The sequence below is a fragment of the Mobula birostris genome, chromosome 9, assembly GCF_030028105.1.
Source record: "Mobula birostris isolate sMobBir1 chromosome 9, sMobBir1.hap1, whole genome shotgun sequence".
In the NCBI taxonomy this organism is placed as follows: domain Eukaryota; kingdom Metazoa; phylum Chordata; class Chondrichthyes; order Myliobatiformes; family Myliobatidae; genus Mobula; species Mobula birostris.
Window position 1 is genome coordinate 5,861,044 of NC_092378.1, and position 26,027 is coordinate 5,887,070.

Consider the following 26,027-nt stretch of genomic DNA (forward strand, 5'->3'; position numbering starts at 1 on the left):
GCTCAAGTCCCTGGAATGTAAATTGAACCCAAGCCCCCTTAACTCAACTAGACAAAGGTGATTTTCATTGGCACTAAAACAGCAATGGACAACTGCATTGCCAGATTATTCAGAAGGCATTTATCAAAGCTGGTTGTCGGACAGCTTGCTCTCTGTACTTATCTATTTATCTGCTTATTTAGAGATACAGTGTGGAACAAGCCCTTCCAGTCCAATGAGCTGCTCAACCAACAACCCACCAATTTAACCCTTAACCTAATCACAAGACAGTTTATAATGACTAATTAAACTACTAACCTTTGGGCTGTGTGAGGAAACCGGAGCACTCGGAGGAAATCCATGCATTCATGGGGAGGACGTATAAACTCCTTACAGATGGCATAGGAATTGAACTCCCATCTCCAACACCCCGAGCTGTAATAGTGTCACACTAACCATGGCACCCACATAAAGAGCATTCAGCTGAGCAGAAAGGGAATAGGGATGGTGCAGCTGTCACGGAACGCACGCGACCAAGAGGGCCTTCAGAAACATCATGCTTCTCTAATCACCCTACAATTAGAAACTGGTGAAGCTTAAAATAAAAAACGTTTACGTGGTGTGATTGAGAGCCAAAGCATGAACTGAATGTCAAGGGAATGAACAATTTTTGTCAAATATTTATTCACTACCTGCTCTCTTAAATTGGAACTGCAGGGTTCGTTGGTTCTTGCTCCTGGGGTTTCTCAAGACCTTGTGCTCCATTAATAAAATCAGGCACTCCAGAGAAATAAGGCATTCCTTGGAAGTTGCAGATAGTGCTGTTGCTCGGTCTAAACAAGCATTTTCATCTCTCTGTTTGATCCGTGTGGAAACATACTAACCTCTCAGGAATGGCTCACAATAACAAGTGACACCACCGATATCATTGGACCAACAGCTTGTAGAATCACTGATACAACATTTCTCTGATTACTGTCTTCATCTCTTTAGTCCTCTAGGACATTTCATTAATTCTGTATTGCTGTCAAAAATTATTGCCATTCCACAATCTGGACACATTTGAATGACAGACTGATAGGCAGGTTTCAGTCGATTTGTTATAATCCAGCCTGCAAATGAACACCCATCTGACTCCATTTACCCCAGTTTACAAACTGTGACATCTACTTTTCTTGTATTTAACGAGCATGAAATGTGAGTCATATTGGACCACTCATGCTCGAGAGTGTGTTGACTGAGCACTAATCTGACCTCTGGCTTTGGAAATAGAGAAGGAAACCAAGTTGCAAATGGTGCAAAAATACAGTTGAAGGTAGAGTGAAAAGGTTATGTTATAGTTCTGCATTACAGAAGAAATAACAGGGTATAGTGTCTCGATAGGTCTGATCTATTAGAAAGAATGTGCCAATACTGGAGAGGATTCGAAAGAGGTTCATGCAAATTATTCCAATGGCTTGTCATATGAACAGTGTTTGATGGCTCTGGGAGGGAAGGGAGGGGAGTCTAGGACAAGAGAGCATGACTTCAGGATTGAGGGACGTGCATTTAGAACAGAGATATGGAGAAATTACTTTAGCCAGAGAGTGGTAAATCTGTGGAATTTGTTGCCATGACCGGCTGTGGAGGCCAAGTCATTGGGGGTATTTAAGGCAGAAGTAGATAGGTTCTTGATTAGCCAGGGCATCAAAGGGTATGGGGAGACTGCAAGGGAGTGTGGATGACTGGATGAATTGGATCAACCCATGATTGAATGGCGGAGCAGACTCAACGGGCTGAATGGCCTACTTCTGCTCCTATGTCTTATGGTCTTATAAATTTAAGGCAGAGGTTGATAGATTCTTGATTAGTCAGGGCATGAAGGGATACGGGGAGAAGGTGGAGACTGGATCTGAGAGGGAAATGGATCAACCATGATGAAATGGTGGCGCAGACATGATGGGCCAAATGGCCTTATTCTGCTCCAATGTCTTATGGAATTATGGTCTTATGACCTTTGCATCAGTAGACTCTTTTGTCTACGTCTTGAATTTCTGACTATGAAAGTGTACTGGTTGAACTACTTCATCATAAGGGTGCAGGATCCAGGTCATTCTGAGTCTGAGCTTTGTCCATGATGACTCACTTATAAATCCCAATGCCCCACTGGCTTTGCCCCATCAAATCAGTGCAAAGTTGAGAGGATCAATGTCCTGCTGGCCCGAAGGGAAATATTGAGAAGGATAATGACTAGGAAGAGCTGGATGAGTCTAGGGACTATTGGCTTTATTTGTGCAGGGACACTATTGCTTCTTCTGGTTCAGATCCATAACTTAGTGATATTACTGCACATTTTAGGCATGACCAGCAGTAGTCTTGTCAAAGACAAATGCAGAATACTCTGATAAAGTCTGCAGATGCTAGAAATGAATGAACCCTCTTTCATTTCCATAGATGCTGCCTGACCTGCTGAGATGCTCCAGCATTTTGTGACCATTACTCTGCTCATACACAGTGTTGCCAGAAACGCGAGCTGTTGTTGTGTGTACATTGTAGGAGCTTGATCTGCATTGTAAACTAAGCTGGAAGAACTAGACAATCACGCTAGCCACTCAGATCACTTCTATAAATGGTAACATATGTACCAGGTCTATTAGGTTCAGGTTGTAGCCATGACTTTATATGAAAATGAGGCAGATTCTATTTTTATTCTTTCTTCCCATTTATGGAAATGATTTGAAGGTATTGATATTGGATTATTATTGTCTCATGTATCAAAATACAGTGAAATGCCTGTCTTGCATACTGTTTGGAAGAATATCTCCAAAGAGCCTTACTATTCTAGCAGAAGAGATGCACATTGGGGGAGGCCAACACGAATGGCATCTCCACCATGAAAAGGCAGCATAATGAGGTAGATTATGAGGCCAGGAGTCCATCTTATCACAAGAAGCCCATTCAAGAGTCTGATTACAGTATGGTAGAAGCTGTCCTTAAGCCTGGTGTTATGGGGTTTCAGGTTTTTGTATCTTCTGCCTGATGGAAATGAGGAGAAGAGAAAATTTCCAGGATGCATGGGGTCTTTGATTATGCTGACTGCTTTACTGAGGCAGTGAAAAGTGTGGACAGAGTCTATAGAGGAGGGACTGGTTCCTGTAACAAGACCATAAGATATAGGAGCAGAATTAGGCCATTTGACCCATCACGGCTGTTCCATTTCCCTCTCAGTCCCAATCTCCTGCCTTCTCCCCGTAACCCTTCATGCCCTGACTAATCAGTCTATCAATGTCTTCCTTAAATATACCCAATGACTTGGCCTCCACAGCCATCTGTGCCAACAAATTCCACAGATTCACCATACTTCGGCTAAAGAAATTTCTCCTTATCTCCATTCTAAATGGAAGTCCCTCTACTCTGAGGCTATGCCCTCTGATTCTAGACTCCCCCTCCAAAGGAAACATCCCCTCCACATCACTCTATCAAGCCTTTTAACATTTGATAGGTTTCAGTCAGATCCCCCTCAATCTTCTGAACTCCAGTGAGTACAGGCCCTGAGCCATCAAACACCTCATCTGACAAGCTTTTCAATCCTGGAATCATTCATGTGAACCTCATTTGAACCTTCTCCATTGTCAGCACATCTTTTCTTCGATAAGGGGCCCAAAACTGCTCACACTACTCCATGAGGCCTCACCAGTGCCCAAAAGAGCCTCAATGTTTTATATTCTAGTCCTGTTGAAATGAATGCTAACATCGCATCTGCCTTACTCACCACTGATTCAACCTACAAATCAACATTTAGGGAATCTGCATGAAGACTCCCAAGTCACTTTGCACCTCAGAATTTTGAATTCCCTCTCCATTTAGAAAAAAGTCTACACTTGTATCTGCTGAACTGTGTCCACAACTCTTTGTAATTTCTTGTGGTCACGTGCTGAGCAGTTGCCATGTCAACCCATTATATACCCAGACAGGAAGCTTTCTACGGTGTAATGATAAAAATTGGTAAGATTTAATGGGCTGAATTTCTTTAGTCTCCTGAAGAAGTAGAGACATTGGTGAGCTTTCTATTTCCAATTGTATTGCCCATACCTTCAGTAACAAAATAAAAATGAATATCTTTATTCCTTGTTATGATACTGCAGTGTAGTGGTTAGTGTAATGCTATTAGAGTGTCAGTAACGCGGGTTCATTCTTGCTATTGTCTGTAAGGAGTTTGTACTTTCTCCCCGTGACATCGATGTTTCCTCCAGACGCTCTGATTTCCTCCCATATTCCAAAGAGATAAGGGTTCATAGGTTAATTGGTCACATGGGTCTAATAGGGCGGCGCACGCTCATCGGGTCAGAAGGGCCTGGTACTGTGTTGTATTACCAAATCCAAAATCTGAAAAATTGATGAAAATTTACACGAAGTCTGGCAGCAGGGGCAGGAGCAAATCAAAGCAATTGTGTCAGAATAATGGCTTTCCGTCACAAGAAAGAGTTAAGCATTTGAGGATTCCATCCTTTTATTTTTTTTAATTCAAGTGACTATTTCATAAATATTACTTTTCAAAATGATATAAAAATTAATAACTAGTTTAAACAGAGGTACCTTAGCACACTGATGTTCCATGCAGAGACACAACAGCATGAACAATGAATTTTCCAACTTCTGACAACTGGTTGAGAGGCAGGGTAGAGATAAGTCTCTACCAAAGGAGGTGTAAGGGGCTCCTTCCCTCTGCTAGCCTGCAGGTCACCCTTGGGCAAGGTGTAGCCCCCCCCCCACCCCACAAAGCTCTGGGTTATGTGAAGCCACGGGAGCAGATGATGGATGGTCATATGGTCGGTTGGTGCATATCACAATCCGGGTTATGTGACCACTGACGCCAGGCAGACAATGTCTGAAGAGCATTGATAATGGCTGGGGTCACCCATCTTGTAAAGACACTGCCCAGAAAAAAGGTGATGACAAACTACTTCTGTAGAAAAATTTTGCCAAGAACAATCATGGTCATAGACCATGATTACCTATGTCTTATGACAAGGCACATAATGAAGATGATGATACTCCCCCTCAGTCCTTTTTCTCTTTTCTCTCTCCTCCTGGTCCACCTGGTTCCCATTAGCATATCTCTTTCTTTCTCCCCACCTTTTCCATCTGCCCATCACTCACACTTTCTCCTCAGCAGATCCCCTCTCCTCTTTCCCCTCCACCTGTCTCTCTTTATGCCATTCTCCATCTTTCTCTCCTATCAGATTTCATCACCTTCAGCCCTTTATCACTTCCACCTAACATCTACCGCCTTCTGTGCCCATTCACAATCTCCCCTCCTACATCAGCCTATCAACCTCTCCAACCTGGATCCACCTATCATCTGCCAGCTCTTCCTCCACCCATTCCCTCCACAATTTTATACTGGGTGACTATCCTCTATCTTTCAGGTAAGATTCTCAACCCGAAAAGGACAGACTGACGCGCTGAGTTCCTCTGGCTTTTTGTGTGTCACTCCAGATGTGCCAGGTAGCTAGTACTGGTGATGAGAGCATTATATCTCTTGGGATCCAAAGCCAGAAGTCCCATAGAACTCCAGAATTGTTAGTTATATAATTACATAAGTATCCAATAGAACATGCACTGAGATGGAGGAAGTGGCCTCTTATTCAAATCAAAAGTTCAAAGTAAATTTATTATCAAAGTACATATATGTCACCATATACAACACTGAGATTCACTTTCTTGTGAGAATACTCAATAAATCCAATAACCATGATGGAATCATTGAAGGACCACACAAACAGAGTGAACAAGCAGTGTGCAAAAGACAACAAACTGTGTCAACACAAAAAGAAAGAAAAAATAAATAATAATAAATAAGTAAATAAATAAATAAGCAATAAATATTGAGAACATGATATGAAGAGTCCTTGAAAGTGAGTCCATAAGTTGTTCAGTGATGGGGCAAGTGAAGTTGATTGAAGTTATCCCCTCTAGTTCAAGAGCCTGATGGTTGAGAGGTATTATCTGTTTGGGCAGCAGCTCTGTGGGTGAAAACGCCTTGTTGATGAGGAGAATGGCTGGACTGGTTCAAGCTGAAACTCAAATAACCCTGTGTTACAGCAATGGTCACTAGAAGAGCATCTCTGAATGCACAACACTTCGAAGTGGATGAACCATGGCAGCAGAAGACCATAAATATACACCCTGTAGCCACTGTATTAGGTACAGGAGGTACATAATGAAATGGCTGCTGAGTGTATGTGCAGGAAGTTTGAAAAAGTCTTGAAAGGGAAACATTTTAAAATAATTTAGTCAGAACAAAAGTTTCATATAAATATAAACAGACTGTAACTAATTGTTCTTTTGCTCATGTTTAAATCCATTTGCCACTGTTACCCAAATGTCACTTCAAAAATAATACCTTACACTACCTGGTTGATATAGGATGGAATTAGTTTCTTCCCTTATTTCTGATGTCACTTTAAGATAGCAACAAAATATGATGATTAATATTTCGCTTCCCTGGATTAACTGAATCCTGTTGAACTGATTTATCAGGCTGTGATTATTGAGAGCTGACGTCTGTAACGGTAAATCAGTGTGTATGCATGGACCACTGACAGCCACAGAGGCTTCACTTGAAGAGGGGATTGACATCACAGGCATTGCAAAACTCATCAGACAATCACCAGGGGGAAGGTACTGTCAGAGGCAGTAATTATATCTGGTAATTGGTGTCACTTACCTTGTCACAGCCCACTGGATGCGACTAACGCAGGACATTTGAGCTGTCACACACTGTTAGCTTTGAGGTGCTGGAAGTTTTGGAAGTGCATAATGTCTTTCTCATCTTGAGCAATAACTATATGCACCAAAATGAGTTTCTGAAATGTTAAGTGCTCCTAAATAAAAGTTAGTGTAATGAAAAGAAAAATAAGATTCTTAAGTGTGTGCAGCTGAAAGATCAAGTTTTGTTCTTGTTCCCCAATATTAAATTTTCATAGACAGTAGATTTTGTAAAAAAATACTCAAAAATTTATAAACTCTGAATATTTTTTTCCTGGTGTTGGTTAGGTACCCAACCATCCAATATCATGGGTGGTGTGAGAGCATTCACTGTTGGTCAGCAACCCAGCAAGGAGGGAAACAGGTATTCCCAGCTCTCCACAGATGCAGAAGTTAAACTCTTTATGCTCGTGAATAATTGAATTGGATGTCCATGTGAGCTCTGGCCCACATCCCCCAAATCAGAGCACTCAAAGCCCCCAACTCCTCAACACTAACCATAAGTAATAACCCCACCACCTTGGCATATTCATAACACTAAACTTTAAAATGGGTGTCAGGAGAAGGAAGATCCTAATATAGAGCAGGACAATAAAGGTGTGGGCCAGAACAAAGTGTCAGGGTTGAATGACACTGAATCTTCAGTAATGAGATCTAGAAACACAAGGGGCATAGTTTTCCCACTGCCTGCATAATTACAGCCTTGCTCAAGAGTTTGAGGAGCAGATTTGAAAGGTGGGGGGAGGGGAGAAAGGTTTGGGGTAGTCTGGGATCGATATGGAAGACTGGAGCCTGAAGGTTGATTAGAGGTCTAGAAGTTGAAGCCGAAATTCTGGAGACTGGAGTTGCAGATGCTGCTCCTGAAGTTGGAAGACTGTCCACATGTGTGTGTGAGGGGAGGGGTGGAAGGGATGAAAGGAGCTTGTTTTACCGTTGTTTTGTTGTTGTAACGTTCAGTTTTGTCATGTTTGTGTGTTCTGCCAGGTACTGTGGGCATGCTATGTTGATGCTGGAATGTGTGGCCCCCAGCACATCCTTATGCTGTGTTGGTTATTAACACAAACGATGCATTTCACTGTATGTTTCACGTGTAAGTGATAAATAAGATTGAATCTTAGATCCTCAACGTTACAACCAGATGCTGAAGTTAAACTCTCGTCAAATGAGGCCACTGTCCTTCTGTTTATGGACAAAACTGCATTGTCCTGAACACAGTCAGCACAAGGCAGGAAAAGCCACAAAGCAAGAAAATACAACGTGAAACCAATCATATTGATCCCAAGCACTGGGAATCTTTCAGCTATTTCTAAGTGTTATCAAAATGTTTTCCGACAGTCGGGGTGGAAATATCCAGTTACCTGTAACTTTTACCTTTTGGAAACAATATAACAGCTTCAATGGCATACCATTGGTAATTCAATTTGAAATCCTGTGCACTCATATTAGGAACAAGAGAATATCTGCAGATGCTGTAAACCCGAGCGACACACACAAAGTGCTGGAGGAGCTCAGCAGGCCAGGCAGCATCGATGGAAAAAAGCACAGTTGGCATTCTGGGCCGAAACCCTCCGACAGGACTGGAAGGGAAAAAACTGAGGAGCAGATTTGAAAGGTGGGGGGAGGGGAGAGAGAAACGCTAGGTGATAGGTGAAACTTAGAGAGGAAGGGATGAAGTTGATTAGGGAAAGAGACAGAAGGCCATGGAAGAAAGAAAAAGGGGGAGGGAGCACCAGAGGGAGGAAACGGGCAGACAAGGAGATAACATGAAAGAGGGACAAGGGGATGGGAAATGGTGAAGTGGGAGGGGGGGCGCGGAATGGAGGCATTTACTGGAAGCGTGAGAAATCGATGTTCATGCCATCAGGTTGGAGGCTATCGAAATGGAATATAAGGTGTTGTTCCTCCAACCTAAGTGTGGCCTAATCCCGACAGTGGAGGAGGCCATGGATGGACATAACAGAATGGGAAGTGGAATTAAAATGGCTGGTCAAGATTAACAGTGATGCTGTTTCTGACATAATTAACTACATTATCTTGCTTTATTGTGACCCACTGGTTTTTCTTTCAAGACATACAGAGCCATTGTATCTATGGAAACGTACTTCGCATTCCTCTCATGCATAGTCTGCACTTGTCTGAGTTACACTTCAGTGATTGGGTTGAGTTGTTCTCCGATCTTGGCAATCCATTTGCGAACATTTCATCACCATACGAGCAGACATCATCAGTGCTCCGCTCACTTGTGGAGTGTCCTCTGAATGCTTGGTCTTTATATACTTATCAATCAGTTGATTAGTCATCATTATAGAAACTCAGTTGTGACGTAGGGAGGGGTTTTCATCGCCTATTGGTTGCGTGGTGAACTCTGTGCTTTGTCTGGAATTTTGCCTCCATTGGCTTATAAATGGGATCGAGGTCTACAAGTCTGTTCATAGAATTGTTTGCAGAAAACCACTTGTGTAAGAATTTTCTTGAATGCTGGGTGTTTTCAAACACCATAACTTTCACTTTCAATGCCCAGTCGAATTTGTGTCCTTCTCAATCTTAATGGGTAGAGACTAGGGAGAGTTGGTCATGCCTCTTAACAGCCAGTTGATGTTCATGGACCCTTGTCGATAGCTTTAGTTTGGCTAATGTAATATTTGCTGCAGTCCCCACATTGGTGATGAAACGGATGCAAATGAATTGCCAAGATCGGAGAACAACTCAACCCAACCATCAACCGCCCAAGCTACACATTTTACAAGTTATTTCTTACACTTTAGTGACCTTAAATTTAATCATGTTATGGTTTTGGTGCTGTAGCTTGGTGAGGGACGTTGAAGGGATTGGATTTGTGTATATAATATTGATACCTGGCATTACTGACATTTGATTTCAGTCATCAGACCATGCAAAGTTCTGAAGCTCAGCTGATAATAGTTGGCAGAATCATAACAAGTTACAGTTCTGTGAATAATGACATTTAATTAAAGATTAACCTGTAAGAAATGAAGTTATTATCACTTGGGTTTGCCCCACATAGGACATTCGATATATAAACCTTAAGGAACTCACAATACAATTTTATCTAGCTCCCCTTCCACAAATACAGGAAGGCAGTACTGAATGAAAATACTGTAGAATGCGGCATTATCTCGGGCCCCAGTGATCTTTGACCCAACACTAGAACACAGAACATGACATTGCATTGAAACCTGTGGAATGGTGAAAGGCCTTGATAGAGTGGACGTGGAGACAATATTTCCTATGGTCTACTACCAGAGGACACAAACTCAGAACAGAGGACACAGACTCAGAACAGAGGGACGTCCATTTAGAACAGAGATAAGGAAGAATTTCTTTAGCCAGAGAGTGGTGAATCTATGGAATTTGTTGCCACAGGTGGCTGTAAAGGTCAAGTCATTGGGTATATTTAAGGTTGTTGGATTCTTGATTAGTCAGGAGGTGAATAGATTTGGGGAGAAGGCAGAAGATTGGGGCTGAGACTGAAATGGATCTACCATAATGAAATCATGGAGCAGATTTGATGGGCCAAATGGCTTAATTCTGCTCCATACCTTATGGTCTTATTACATCACAGGGGGAAGATATTCAACCCACAATGTTTGAGTCAACCATGTTGCCAATCCAAGATAACCCCACCTGCCTACATAAGTTCCTTATCTCTCCATTCTTGTCTTCTCATTATCGTGTCTAAATGCCTCTTAAGTTGCCATTATTTCTATTTCCACCACATCTCCTGGCAGGCTATACCAGGCACCCGCTACTCTGTGTAAAGATAAATCTTACCTTGTAAATCTCCTTAAAATGTTTCCTCTCACTATAAAGCTATGGCTTCTAGTATTTAATATTTCTCATATTTGACTGCCTGCCGACACTTCCTGGTAGTCACCTATCTATCTGACTGAAACTTTGGTGTCATCACCTCCCTGCAAATTCCTGTCTCTGACACTCTCCGCTCTCCGCTATGATCCTCACTAAGTCCAAATGCTGCTTCAACCAATAACGCAGGAGATTCTGCAGATGCTGGAAACACACACACACACACACACACACACACACACACACGGTGGAGGAACTCTGCAGGTCAGGCTGCACCTATGAAGGAGAATAAACAGTTAACATTCTTTCCTCAGGAATGGAAAGGAAGGGGGAAGAGGCCAGAATAAAGAGGTAAGGGGGAGGGGAGAGGGAGAGGAGAAGGAGTACAAGCTGGCAGGTGAAAAGTGAAGCTAGGTGAGGGGGAAGGTAGGTGGCCACACTTCCTATTCCGTTTGGGTAGCCTCCAACCTGATGGCATGAACATTGACTTCTCCAACTACAGGTAATTTCTCCACCTGCATTCCCCATTCTGGTTCCCCTCTCACCCTTCTCTTCTCCTCACCTCCCTCTGGCACCCCTCCTCCTTTCCTTTCTCCCATGGTCCATTCTTCTTACCTATCAGATGCCTTCTTCTTCAGCCCTTTACTTTTTCCACCCATCACCTCAAAGGTTCTTACTTCATACCTCCTTCCCACTCACCCATCTTCCCCTTCACCTGGTCTCACTTGTCAGCTGCCATCTTGCACTCTTTCCCTCACCCCATTCTAGCCTCTTCCCCCTTCCTTTCCAGTCCTGATGAAGGGCCTTGGCCCAAAATGTCAACACTTCATTTCTCTTAATGGATGCTGCCTGACTTACTGAGTTCCTCTAGCATTTTATGCACCTTCAACCAATCTATACCATTCCCAAGGACCAGCAGCTGGACACACTTTTTAATTTTTTATTTAGAGTTATAGCACTAAACAGGCCCTTTTGGCCCAACAAACCACACTGTCCCGTAGCCCGTCTATCTAACTCTAGCCTAATCACAAGACAATTTACAATGACCAATTAGCCTACTAACCAATACATCTTTCGACTGTGGGAGGAAATGGAACACCCGGAGGAAACCTACGTGTTCGCGGGGAAGAATGTAGTAACTCCTACGTGAGTCGAACTCTGAACTCTGACATCTCATCTTCCTGCAGTCATAGACATCAGGGACATTTGACCCCTCCCTGGTCTTCCACATCTCACAGGAGTAGCATATCGCTCCACTGCCTGCCATTAATCCCCGTTTAGTGAACTAGTAGACTTGAAGTTCTCTGTTCAATTGGAATTCCAACATGATCTCCATCAGCACAGGTGCACCGCAAAGCTGCATGCTTAGCCCCCTGCTCTACTTGCTTTTATACTTATGACTGTGAGGCTAAGCACAGCTCCAACGCCATATTTAAGCTTGCTGATGACACCACTGTCATAAGCCAAATCAAAGGTAGTGATGAATCAGCATACAGGAGGAACACTGAAAATCTGGCTGAGCGATGCCATAACAACAACCTCTCACTCAACGTCAACAAGACTAAGGAACTGATTGTAGACTTCAGGAGTGGGAAACCAGATGTCCATGAGCCAGCCCTCATCAGAGGATCAGAGGTGGAGAGGCTTGGCAACTTTAAATTCCTTGGTTATTATTTCTGAGGACCTGTCATGGGCCTAGCACGTAAGTGCAATTGTGAAGAAAGCACGACAGCGCCTCTACTTCCTTGGAATTTGCAGAGAATTAGCACGTCATCTAAAACTTTGACAAAGTTCAATAGATGGAAAGTGGACAGTGTATTGACTGGTTGCATCACAGCCTGGTATGGAAACACCAATGCCCTTGAATGGAAATCCGTACAAGATATAGTGGATTTGACCCAAGACATCATGGGCAAAGCCTTCCCGACCATTGAGCACATCTACATGAAATGCTGTTGCAAGAAAGCGGCATCCATCATCAATGATCCCAACCACCCAGATCATGCTCTCTTCTCACTGTCACCATCAGGTAAAAAGGTACAAGAGCCACAGGACTTGCATCACTAGGTACAAGAAAACTTACTACCCTTTACCGTCAGGCTCTGAAACCAAGAGTGATAACCTTCACTCAACTTCACTTACTCCGTCATTGAAATGTTCCCACAACCAATGGACTCACTTTCAATGACTCTTCATCTCTTGTTCTTGCTATTGCTATTTATTTTTAATTGCATTTGCACAGTTTGCCATATTTCATTGATTCTGTTATAGTTACTATTCTATAGATTTGTTGAGAATACCGACAAGAAAATGAATCTCAGTGTTGAATGTAGTGACATATATCTACTTTGATAATAAAGTTTTGAACTTTGAACTTTTTGAACATTGGTTTCTTGAATTGTTTGACATAACATGGGTAAACGTTGTCATTCCTCTCAGAATCCATTGCTTTTTTTTGTTTCTTTGAGGGAACTTTTGGAAATGGAATCTTTTAATTAATGCTTTTGAATTCTTTTTCTTTTTCTTATCCTTAGAACATGATGAATGTAGCACAAATCAACACAACTGTGATGAGAACGCTCTGTGTTTCAATACGGTTGGAGGTCACAATTGCATCTGTAAACCGGGATATACAGGCAATGGTGTTCAATGTAAGGGTAAGTGGTAAAAAAACATTAACTTTCTTCAGCAGTGGTTGGACCATTGTAGAGATTTCATCATGTTTGCTTGTTGATTTTTCCCATATTCTTTACAAGCATTGTGTTAGAGTACAAAAGGGCTTCCTGGTAATTTTTCTTCCAGAGTCCTATCTCAAGTCCAAGTTAACGCAAACACAAGGAAATCTGCAGATGCTGGAAATTCAAGCAACACACATAAAGAATGCAGGCCAGGCAGCATCTCTAGGAAGAGGTACAGTCGACGTTTCAGGCTGAGACCCTTCGTCAGGACTGACTGAAAGAAGAGATAGTAAGAGGGAGGGATAGTAAGAGAAAGTGGAAGGGGGAGGGGGAGATCCAAAATGATAGGAGAAGACAGGAGGGGGAGGGATGGAGCCAAGAGCTGGAAAGTTGATTGACAAAAGGGATACCAGGCTGGAGAAAGGAGAGGATCATGGGACGGGAGGCCTAGGGAGGAAGAAAGGGGGAGGGGAGCCCAGAGGATGGGCAAGGAGTTAGAGTGAGAGGGACAGAGGGAAAAAAAGGAGAGGGAGAGAGAGAGAGAGAGAGAGAGAGAGAGAGAGAGAGAGAGAGAGAGAGAGAGAAAATAAATAAATAAATAAATAAATATGGGATGGGGTACGAAGGGGAGGTGGGGCATTAATGGAAGTTAGAGAAGTCAATGTTCATGCCATCAGGTTGGAAGCTACCCAGATGGAAGATAAGGTGTTGTCGGGCGATGCGGCCTTCTATATATTGGCGAGACCCAACGCAGACTGGGAGACCGTTTCGCTGAACACCTACGCCCTGTCCGCCAGAGAAAGCAGGATCTCCCAGTGGCCACACATTTTAGTTCCACGTCCCATTCCCATTCTGACATGTCTATCCACAGCCTCCTCTACTGTCAAGATGAAGCCACACTCAGGTTGGAGGAACAACACCTTATATTCAGTCTGGGTAGCCTCCAACCTGATGGCATAAGCATTGACCTCTCTAACTTCCCCCTCGTACCCCATCCGTTATTTATTTATTTATTTATTTATTAATTATTTTTCTCTCTCTTTTTTCTCCCTCTGTCCCTCTCACTATAACTCCTTGCCCATCCTCTGGGCTCCCTCCCTCTTACTTTCTCCCTAGGCCTCTCGTCCCATGATCCTCTCCTTTCTCCAGCTTGGTATCCCTTTTGCCAATCAACTTTCCAGATCTTAGCTCTATCCCTCCCCATCCTGTCTTCTATCATTTCGGATCTCCCCCTCCCCCTTCCGCCTTCAAATCACTTACTATCTCTTCTTTCAGTCAGTCCTGATGAAGGGTCTCGGCTTGAAACGTCGACAGTACCTCTTCCGATAAATGCTGCCTGGCCTGCTGCGTTCACCAGCATTCCTTATGTGTGTTGCAAGTCCAAGTTAAACTTCAAATCAATATTCTAATGTTATGATTGCCTGATTTGAATGAATCACTGGACCTAAGTTTGTTAACTAGTTCTTCGATTGCTTAACAATTGGAATTGAAATCTGATTCAACAATAAGTGAAACCCATCAAAAATCACTTAAAGTTTAAGTTGCAATAATTTTATATGGCTCATCATCATAATTATGTGCAGTATCGTCTGACATAGGTGATCATGGTCTTTCCATGACCATGATTGTTTTTGGTAAATTTTTCTACAGATGTGGTTTGACATTGCCTTCTTCTGAGCAGTGTCTTTATAGGACTGGCAATCCCAGCCATTACCAACACTCTTCAGAGATTGTCAGTGGTCGCATAACCAGGATTTGTGATAGGTACCAGCTGGCCATACAATCATCCACCACCTGCTCCTATGGATTCATGTGACCCTGATTTGGGGGGGGGGGGAGGTGCTAAGCAGGTGCTACACCTTGCCCAAGGGTGACCTGCAGGCTAGTGGAGGGAAGGAGCATCTTACACCTCCTTTGGTGAAGATATATCACCACCCCACCGTCCAGTTTAAATATTTGCCCCTTCCATTTCTGCTGAACATCAAAATCCGTCTTCTATGTTTTCCAACTCTGATTAAGGTTAAGGTCAGCACTATATCGTTATTAGGCAATATGCACAGGATGCTGGAGGAACCTAGAGTCATGATTAGTTAGTGCCATTTCCAGTACACAAGTGTAAAAGAGAATGAAATAATTGTTAACCAGATCCGATGCAGCAAAAAAACCACAACAAGATAAAGAACAAGATAATAGTAATAAACACAACATATGTCCAGCACTGTCCAAAAGTCTAAGACGAGCACACACACACACACACACACACACACACACACACACACACACACACACACACACATATATATATATATATATAGATAGACAGATAGATAGATAGCCAGGGTGTCCAAGCCTTTGCACAGTACTATAGTAATTTTATGTATTGCACTGTACTGCTGCCACAAAAAAAACCCCACAAATTTCATGACCTGAGTGATAATAAACCTGATTCTGATATGGGTCTCTATTGTGGACTGAGAGTTGGAAGTGAGCAGGGAGAAGGGGGAATCATGGTTGGGAAAAGGGGAAGGGAGAGGGGAGGGAGCAGGAAGCACCAGAGAGACATTCTGTGATGATCAATAAACCAATTGTTTGGAATCAAATGACATTACCTGGTGTCTCAGGGCTGGGTGTGTCTGCACCAGCACCACCCTCACCTCTGGCACTTCTCTGCCACCTGTCCTGCACCCCTCCTGTGGAATTCCACCCTCGCTATCCCCAACATCCTTTGCTTCTGCCAGATTTACAAACTCACACTTCGCTTCATGTTGACTTATACAGTACTGTGCAAAAAAGTCTCAGGCAGCCTAGCTATATGTTTGTGCATAAGACTTTTGCACGGCATTGCAAGTACATAACATAGCTTATATATTGTTCTTGAGTCTGGTGGTCCTGGCGTGGATGCTATGTAGTCTCCTCCCTGATGGGAGTGGGACAAACAGTCTCTGAGCAGGGTGGGTGGGATCCTTCATGATATCATTGGCCTTTTTCTGGAACTTTTTTGTATATATGTCCTTATTGGTGTGTAGGCTGGTGCCAGTGATGCTTTGGGCAGCTTGAACCCATTGTAGAGCCCTCCTGTCTGCCACAGTGCAGTTTCCGTACCATGCAGTGATGCAGCTTGTTAGGCTGCTCTCTACCGTGTGTCTGCAGAATGACACGAGTACCGATGCATATAATCCAGCTTTCGTTGGCCTTGTCAGAATGTGGAGGCATTGGTGAGCTTCCCTGATTGTGTAGAATGTTGTGGGACCATGAGAGATTGTGTGTGAATTGCAATCCCAGGAGATTGAAATTGCTTACAGTTTCCAGTGCTGTGCTGCCAACGTAAAGAGGGGTGTGAGTTGTCTGAGTTCAGCTGAAGTGAAAATCTATCTCCTTTGTCTTGTTGACACTGAGAAAGAGGTTACATGCCTGGCACCATGCCTCGATCTCTTCCATCTCCATCTCTTCCTCCCTGTAGGCTGTCTGCTAGTGATGGGCCTCACCACTGTCATGTCAACGGCGAACTTGACAATGTGATTACTCAGATGTTGGTCGTTCAGTCACGTGTGAGCAGAGTGTACAGCACATGGTCTTGGGGGGCACGGCACCCGTGTTGAAGATGATGGGGAGGGAGGAGCAACTGTGCATCCTGACGATCTGAGATCTGTTGATTAGGAAGTCCAACAGCTATTTGTACAGTGGTGTATTTAGACCGAGGAGTAGGTGAGGTGACACTTCACCTGTGAGTCGGCTGGGGTGATATACTGTGTCCGGTGCTCCCGATGTGGCCTTCTATATATTGGCGAGACCTGACACAGGCTGGGAGATCGTTTTGCTGAACACCTATGCTCTGTTCGCCAGAGAAAGCAGGATCTCCCAGTGGCCACACATTTTAATTCCACATCCCATTCCCATTCTGGTATGTCTATCCACAGCCTCCTCTACTGTAAAGATGAAGCCACACTCGGGTTGGAGGAACAACACCTTATATTCCGTCTGGGTAGCCTCCAACCTGATGGCATGAACATTGACTTCTCTAACTTCCGCGAATGCCCCACCTCCCCCTCGTACCCCATCCGTTATTTATTTATATACACACATTCTTTTTCTCTCTCTCCTTTTTCTCCCTCTGTCCCCCTGACTAAACCCCTTGCCCATCCTCTGGTTCCCCTCCCCCTTTTCTTTCTCCCTGGGCCTCCTGTCCCATGATCCTCTCATATCCCTTTTGCCAATCACCTATCCAGCTCCTGGCTCCATCCCTCCCCCTCCTCCTATCATTTTGGATCTCCCCCTCCCCCTCCCACTTTCAAATCTCTTACTAGCTCTTCCTTCAGTTAGTCCTGACGAAGGGTCTCGGCCCGAAATGTCGACTGTACCTCTTCCTAGAGATGCTACCTGGCCTGCTGCGTTCACCAGCAACTTTGATGTGTGTTGCTTGAATTTCCAGCATCTGCAGAATCCCTCGTGTTTACGAGGAGTAGTTTGTTCATTTAGGTCTGTGGGACAATAGCGTTGAGTGCTGAGCTGAAATGCAGAAACAACATTCTGACATACAGTAACTGTCCTTGTTTTCAAGGTGTGCCAGGGCCAGGGGCATAACAGATGCTATTGGCATCCGTCATAGAGCCATTCTGTTGGTAAGCATATTGATGAGTGCCCAGTGTTGCTGGAATGGAGTTTCTGAAATGTGCCATTATCAACTGTTTAAAGCACTTCATGATGATTGGCATCAGTGCTACTGGGCGGTAGTCGTTTAGTTCTGATGGTGTAGAGTTCTTTGGTACAGGGATGATGGTGGCTGACTTGAAGCAAACGGGGACAGCAGCCTGGCTGAGTGAAATGTTGAAGATGTCCATGTAGATGTCAGTAAGCTGGTGTGCACACTCCCTGAGTACTTGGCCTGGGATGTTGTTAAGCCTGGCTGCCTTATGCAGGTTGACTCGTTGCAGAATCCTTCTCACGTCTGCTGCTGTTACAGACAGAGACTGTTCGCTTAGGAGGCCGGTGTTGTGTTGCATGCCTCGAAGCATGCATAGAAGTTGTTTAGAATATCAAGGAGAGAGGTGTCACAGGTACAGTCGACACTGGTTTTCCTTGTGTATTCAGTATTGCCGAAGAGGCATCTAAAGGGCAAAGGTTCATCTGACTACTCTGAGAGCTGTCTGTCAGTGTTCCAGGCTTTTAGTAGGGAGTGCACCGCCACGTTCAGCCAGGGCTTCTGGTTGGGCTGTGAGGTACCAACATCGACTGGTTATATCTCCATAGATGCTGAGTACCTCCAGCAACTTGTATGTACTGCTCGAGACTTCCGGCATCTTATGACTGCACCATTACTTTTGTCTCAATAGTTAAAATAGTATTTATACACTCTTACAGAAAGTAGGAATTCCCAACTCAAACCCATTTATTTAGCCAAATTATGACCCCTCAACTAAATTTTATTTCCCAAAAAAACAAATTCATTGATTAAAATTAAGCCTATTCCTATATATATGACCACACCACTTAAAATGGCTTTGAAGTGGAGATGTTGGTTGAAGTGTTTGTGTTGGTGAATGGAGCAGTGAAGTGAAAGGTGTTTCAATGAATTTATACTCAGTATCTTTGACATTAAAAATGCTCTGTGCTGTTAGTTTGCAAGTCAAAATGTTTACTTCATAAATGCAGCTGTAATAGGCAAAATTGCAACCGACAAACTAACTAAAATGGTTATAAAAACTTTTGGAATCTGCAACTACGGTCTAATTATCCATGTAACTGGCTCAGATCCGCAAGATTTTCTCTGCCTAGTGACAGCCATATGATTTACCATCCAGTAATCAGAAGAAACACTGTACTGGACTCAGGAGACCTCTTAGTGTCAGAAGCTGAATTTTTATTTTCAGATTTCCACAGTCAGAGTTTATAGACTGTTACCTGACACGAAACATTTTAAACCAAGGAATTCCAAGAATCAATAGTAATCAATCGCATCTTGCATTATGGTTTCCATGGTTATGATGTTACTGATGTGATATTGCCATGCAATGGCCTGAAGAAGTATTGAATATATTATTTATTGGTTTTAAATACAAATGTGGAATTAACAGACTGGAGATCAACTCTGGGGTATGTTCAGTGTTCTAGCCTTAGTTATGTCACTAGGTAATTCAGTTCAAGCTGCTTACTCAAAGTTCAAAATAAATTTATTATCCGAGTACAGATAAATCACCATCTACGACCCTGAGTTTCATTTTCTTGTGGACATTCACAATAGATACAAAGAAACACAATAGAATCAGTGAAAAAGTACACACAAAGATAAACAAACAACCAATGTGCAAAGGATGACAAATTGTGCAAATGCAAAAAGAAAAACAAAATAATAAATACATCAATGAATATTAACTAATAATACTGAGCACAGCAGTGCCTCTACTTCCTTAGGAGTTTGTGGACATTCAGCGTGAGATCTAAAACTTTGACACACTGCTATAGATATGTGGTGCAGAGTATATTGACCGATTGCGTCACAACCTGGCATAGAAGCACTAATTTCCATGAACGGACAATCCTACAGAAGGTAGTGGATATGGACCAGTCCATCACGGGTAAAACCCTCCCCATCACTGAGCACATCTACATGAAACGCTGTCATATGAAGACAGTGCCCGTCATCAGGGACCCCCACCACCCAGACCATGCTCCCTTCTCACTGCTGCCATCAGGAAGAAAGTACTGGAGCCTCAGGACCCACACCAGCAGGTTCAGCAATAGTTATGACCCCTCAACCATCAGGCTCTTGATCCAGAGTAACTTCACTCAATTTCACTTGCCCTATCAATGGAATATTCCAACAATCAATGGACTCACTTTCAAGGACTCTTCATCTCATGTTCTCAATATTTATTGCTTTTTTTTGCTCAGCTCAGGGCGGTAAAGCCCAAGGTACAGGCACAGCTAAGAACACTCATTTCTCAATTGCTAGGAACTTTCAGACTATTCTAGAGGTGTTTAGTATTGTGGCTTTCTGGAGATTTACATAGATATTGTTGTGTAGCCCTAATTGTTTAATGCTAGTGTGTAGTGCCTTTGGGATGATACTAGTTGTAGATATTACTATTGGAACAATGTATACCCTGTTCATGTTCCAAAGTCTTTCAATTTCCTCTTTTAATTCAGCATATTTCTGATGTTTTTCACTTACTGATTTCTGTAAGTCATATGTGTTTGGGATGGCTTTATCTATTAAATAAGTTGTTCTTCCTTGTTTATCCGGTATTATTATATACAGACTGGTTACTATGTATTGTCCTATCTGTAATAACTGATCTATTACTGTATTATTATTATAATTATTATTTACTCTTTTTCTATTTGCTGCTTGTTGCCTTCTGCACACTGGCTGAATGCCAAACTTGATGCAGTCTTTCATTGATTTTGTTACGGTTATTATGCTGAGGATTTATTGAGTATTGCCCACAAGAAAATGAATCTCAGGGTTGGAGACGGTGACATATATGTACTTTGATAATAAATTATGTTCAACTTTGAGAACTTGAGTTGTGCAGTCCAAGACACCATGTGATAGTATTACACTTAGAATAGAATCAATGTTCATAGTTGTTATACCCAATTAAAAATGCACTGAAGCAACAAAATTAAGTTGTCTAACCTTTCAACATGAGATCAAGATTAGTCCCTAGCTCCATTCTGTACTTCCAGTGATTCCTAAGGGTTTTTTTTTTGGTTTTCTAACGCAAAAATCAAAATGAAAGGTTTTGTGTGACCTATGAACAAAACACAATGAAAATCCACAATATAGTGTCACTTGAATTGTCAGCATCACTCCTCGTTTGTAGGTGAGACAATGGTGCCACTCTGCCCCAAGTAATTTTGATCAATTCCAAGTGGTTTATTTTAAACTAAGAGAAAAGCCCACAAAATGCTAGAGAACTCAGCAGGTCAGGCAGCATCTGTGGAAATGAATAAACAGCCGATGTTTCGGTTCGAGACCCTTCATCAGGACAGTATTTATTTTAAACTAGCCCTCTCAGCTGTGGCAATTGATCAGGTCAGATCAACCACTTACGTTACACTCAGCTGGATCTTGTTGTCTACCGATGTTGAGATACACCCTAGGATGCGCTGGGATGCATCATCAATGATGTTACCTGGGGGTCATCGGGTGTTTCAGATCTTTCAGCATCAGACACCCTCGCCCAGGCAGCCCAGCCAGGATTGATCAGGCCCTGTCTTGTGTCCCAGCAACACTGGTCCGCGAATCACACCTCTTGATCCATAACCATCTGGAGGCTCACTCAGCAGCCTCTGTGATGGTCTGGATGGTTCTTTTCTTTGCAGCCCCTGTAGTGCCAAGAAGAGAGTGGGTCAATCACAAACAAGAGAACATTTGCAGATGCTGGAAATCCAAGCAACACACAAACCCAAGGAACTCAGCAGGCCAGGCAGCATCTATGGAAAAGAGTACAGCTGAAGTTTTGTGCTGAGACCCTTCACCAGGACTGGAGAAAAAAAGACGAGGAATCCGATTGAAAAGGTGGGGGGAAGGGGAGGAGGAAATGCAAGGGGATAGGTGAAACTGGGAGAGGGAGGGGTGAAGTAAAGAACTGGGAAGTCGATTGGTGAAAAAGATACAGGGCTGGAGAAGGGGTAGTCTGATAGGAGAGGACAGAAGGCCGTGAAAGAAAGAAGAGGAGGAGGAGCACCAGAGGGAGTTGATGGGCAGGCAAGGAGATAAGGTGAGAGAGGGGAAAAGGAATGGGGAATAGTGAAGGGGGGGGGGGAATTATCGGAAGTTCGAGAAATCGATGTTCATGCATTAGTTGGAGGCTACCCAGATGGAATATAAGGTGTTGCTCCTCTAACGTGAGTGTGGCCCCATTGTGACAGTTGAGGAGGCCATGGACTGACATGTCAGGATGGGAATGGGAAGTGGAGTTAAACTGGGTGGCCTCTTGGAAGTCCCGCTTTTTCTGGCAGATGGAACGTAGGTTCTGCACAGTGAGCAGCCAGAAAAACTTTTATACCTCACCTCTCTAGGCTCACACCGTGCTCTCCACCCCTGCCTCTGAGACTGCTCTCCCAGATCTACAGTCAAAATCCTCATCGAGTGCAAAATAAACATTAGACAGGATGTTAAACTAGCAGATAATCTAGTTAATTCCCTGCCCAGTGTTCAGTTTCTAATGCCTCTTTTTTCTCCTCCACACCCATTATTGCCGATTGGGGAGGGGACACAAGTAACAAGAAGCTCAAGTGGCCTATCCGTATTATAATGTGGGTACAAGGCCGATTAGAAGCTGGGTAGAAACAGAAAATTAATGAAATGCTTTGTGGGTTAGGCAACATTTGTGGAAAGAGGAAAAGTTAACCTTTCCACTGTGAAATTTGTCATCAGAGAGACAAAGAAAATGAGGAACAATGGAACAAGCCAGTGCTTTTCTCTTTGGAGCATAGGGGGGTGAGAGGTGACAGGATAGAGGTGTACAAGACGATAGGAGGTATAGATAGAATGGTCAGCCAGCACGTTTTACTCAGGGTGGCAATTGTCAATCTGAGCGAAGGAAAGTTTGCCAGCGATGTCTGAGGCAGGTGTTTAATACAGAGGTTGGTAAGTACACTGCCAGGGATGGTGGAAGGCACAGGTACATGAAGGACTTTAAAGGGACCCTTAGATAGGCACATGGATGAAAGAAAAATGGAGGCTATGATCTGTGTAGGAAGTAAGGATTAGATTGATAATGGAGTAGATTAAAAGGTTAGCACAACATCGTGGGCCAAAGAGCCTGCACTGTGTTGTACTGTTCTATGTTTGCAAAGTTCTATGAAAGAGAGAAAACAAGTTAGAATTCAACAGCAGCAAAGGTTGGGTAGGGTTCAGTAGAACAAAGGGAATATCTATGATGGGGTGAGACCTGTCTGTAATCTAGCAGCTAGGAAGAAATTATGCTTTATGTGTGTGTAGTTCAGTGCTAATAGTAAGCCTTCAAATAGAAAAAAGGGGAAAAAAGAGCCAAAATGATAATGAGCAGAATGGCCAGTTCTAATACAGACAGAAAGAAAATGTGTTACCCATGGTTAGAGAACTTGGTATGAAGTGCAGAAGTGGGCTGAGAAGTGGCAGATGGAGTTGAAGGACAAACTCCAAGGCAGAGTACAAAGTAAATGGTAGGATACTTGGTAGTGTGGAGGAGCAGAAGAATCTGAGGGTACATGTCCACAGATCCCTGAAAGTTGCCTCACAGGTGGATAGGGTAGTTAAGAAAGCTTATGGGGTGTTAGCTTTCATAAGTCGAGGGATAGAGTTTAAGAGTCACGATGTAATGATGTAGCTCTATAAAACTCTGGTTAGGCCACACTTGGAGTACTGTGTCCAGTTCTGGTCGCTTCACTATAGGAAGGATGTGGAAGCATTGGAAAGGGTACAGAGGAGATTTACCAGGATGCTGCCTGGTTTAGAGAGTATGCATTATGATCAGAGATTAAGGGAGCTAGGTCTTTACTCTTTGGAGAGAAGGAGGATGAGAGGAGACATGATGGAGGTGTACAAGATAATAAGAGGAATAGATAGAGTGGATAGCCAGCACCTCTTCCCCAGGGCACCACTGCTCAATACAAGAGGACATGGCTTTAAGGTAAGGGGTGGGAAGTTCAAGGGGGATACTAGAGGAAGGTTTTTTACTCAGAGTGGTTGGTGCGTGGAATGCACTGCCTGAGTCAGTGGTGGAGGTAGATACACTCGTGAAGTTTAAGAGACTACTAGACAGGTATATGGAGGAATTTAAGGTGGGGGGTTATATGGGAGCCAGGGTTTGAGGGTCAGCACAGCATTGTGGGCCGAAGGGCCTGTACTGTGCTGTACTATTCTATGTTCTCTGTTCTATGAAGGCTACAACGTGTCCAGATGGAAGATGAGGCTTTGTTCCTCAGTCTTGTATTGGTCCATGTAACAGTGCAGGAAGCGATGGACAGAAAGGCCAGAGTAGGAGTTGTAGGCTTTGTGAATAAAGCATGCAGAGTCATTTTATGTGCTTAACAAAAGCTGCAGCCCTTTACTTCAAACCCAAAGCAGTTGCCTTACACTGACATCAATACGTCAGTCTCCGTCTCTTAAAGTGAATATAGCAACTCAGTGACGGTGTTTGTGAATTAAATAGAGCAGTTTCTATTACGAATAATATGTGTCATCTGTCACCCATTATATTACCCTGTAGAGTAAAGGTATTCAAGGGCAGACAACTTGAAGTTGAACACGCACAAAATGCTGGAGGAACTCAGCAGGTCAGGCAGCATCTATGGAAAGGAATAAAGAATTGTGCCGAGACCCTTCAACAGGACTGAAAAGGAAGGGGCAAGAAGCCAGAATAAGAAGGTGGGAGGAGGGGAAGAAATACAGCTAGGATGTGATAGGTGAAGTCAGGTGAAGGAGAAGGTAGGTGGGTGGAGGAGCGGGAATGAAGTGAAAAGTTGGGAGGTGGTAGGTGGAAAAGGTAAAAGACTGAAGAAGAAGAAATCTGGTAGGATCCCCTTTTACCCCTTTTCTTCTCAATTGTCTATCACACCCCTCTAGTTGCCTCCTCCTTCCTTTCTCCTATGGCCCACCCTCCTTTCCTATAGGATTCAGGTCTCAGCCCGAAACATTGATTCTTTATTCCTCTCCGTAGATGCTGAGTTTCTCCAGCATGTAATTCTCTGGATTTGCACAATCTCTTGTGTTTAGAAAGTGATCACATATCTGCACTTAGTTACATCAACGCAGAGGAGGCCACGTTGTGGACACCAAATGCAGGACATCAGACTGGAGAAAGTGGAAGTAAATCATGTCTTCACATAGGAAGATTATTTTGGTGCCTTGAAGGTAGGAAGAGAAGAGATGAAAGGAAAGGCATTGTATCTCCTGTGAGGCTAGATATCTTACAGCAAATGACACATCTCCTCTCACATATCAGGAATCTCAAGGAATACTTTTCAATTGCCCGGATCCGTATCATTTCAACAACACTTATGAAGTTCAAATAATAGAAACTCAGGATAAGGGAGCCTACTATGAGTGGTACCTTGTACACATCTATTCATTCATTCTGGTGCACAGTGACTACAGGGGTACCTTCTATGAAATGCATCACAATTACTCGCTTGGGCTACGTTGAATTCAATGTTGACTGGCAACTCCTTCGACACTGCTGGTGCCAAACTGTATTGGTCTGTAAGTTTTTAGCTGAAAAAAATGGCATGAGGCACTTCAAGTTTAAACAAAATCGTAACAACTCATTTATTGTACTCTGAACACAAAGAACGTCACGTAATTATGTCATCAAGTCAGACCTGTCTCGTTAAGTAAATCCCAACTCAATGTCGGTGGTTGTGAATTATGTATGTTTCCACCAATTACATTACCCTACAGGTCACCAATGTTCCTTTGGATTCATCAGTTTGCTCCCTACATTGTACTGTTTTGGTTTGCCTACCCTGTAGACTGCTGGGACGCAATATCCATGGTCGACCTTGACTAATGGAGGAACTCAGCTTGCTTGGTTTACTCTAATAGTGATTCCTAAATCAATGACCAGGCCGACAAGAACATGCGAGCGTCATTATCTACAGGTGCTCCTCTGAGTCACACGTCATCCAGATCTGGAAATGGTTTAGTCTTTGTTTGATTTATTGTTGCTGGCTCTAACACTGGAGTACTCTCCCATGAGTACTCTGCCACTATCTTTACTGCTGCAGTTCAACTCATTACTTTTTCAAGGTGGTTAGTGATGAGGAATAAATCCTGTGTGGATGAAAATCAGAAAGAGAAAACATATT

The 26,027-nt window shown here is 43.2% G+C and overlaps 1 protein-coding gene across 3 annotated transcripts in view; it reads left to right on the forward strand.

The window, feature by feature from the left end:
- LOC140203305 (protein kinase C-binding protein NELL2-like) overlaps window positions 1-26,027 on the forward strand; it is a 351,554-nt gene that overhangs the window by 172,153 nt on the left and 153,374 nt on the right. For all 3 annotated transcript variants that reach the window (XM_072269319.1, XM_072269321.1, XM_072269320.1), the window contains exon 14: window positions 13,089-13,211. In XM_072269319.1, the coding sequence (XP_072125420.1) occupies window positions 13,089-13,211 (123 nt within the window). The remainder of the gene's footprint in view (window positions 1-13,088; window positions 13,212-26,027) is intronic.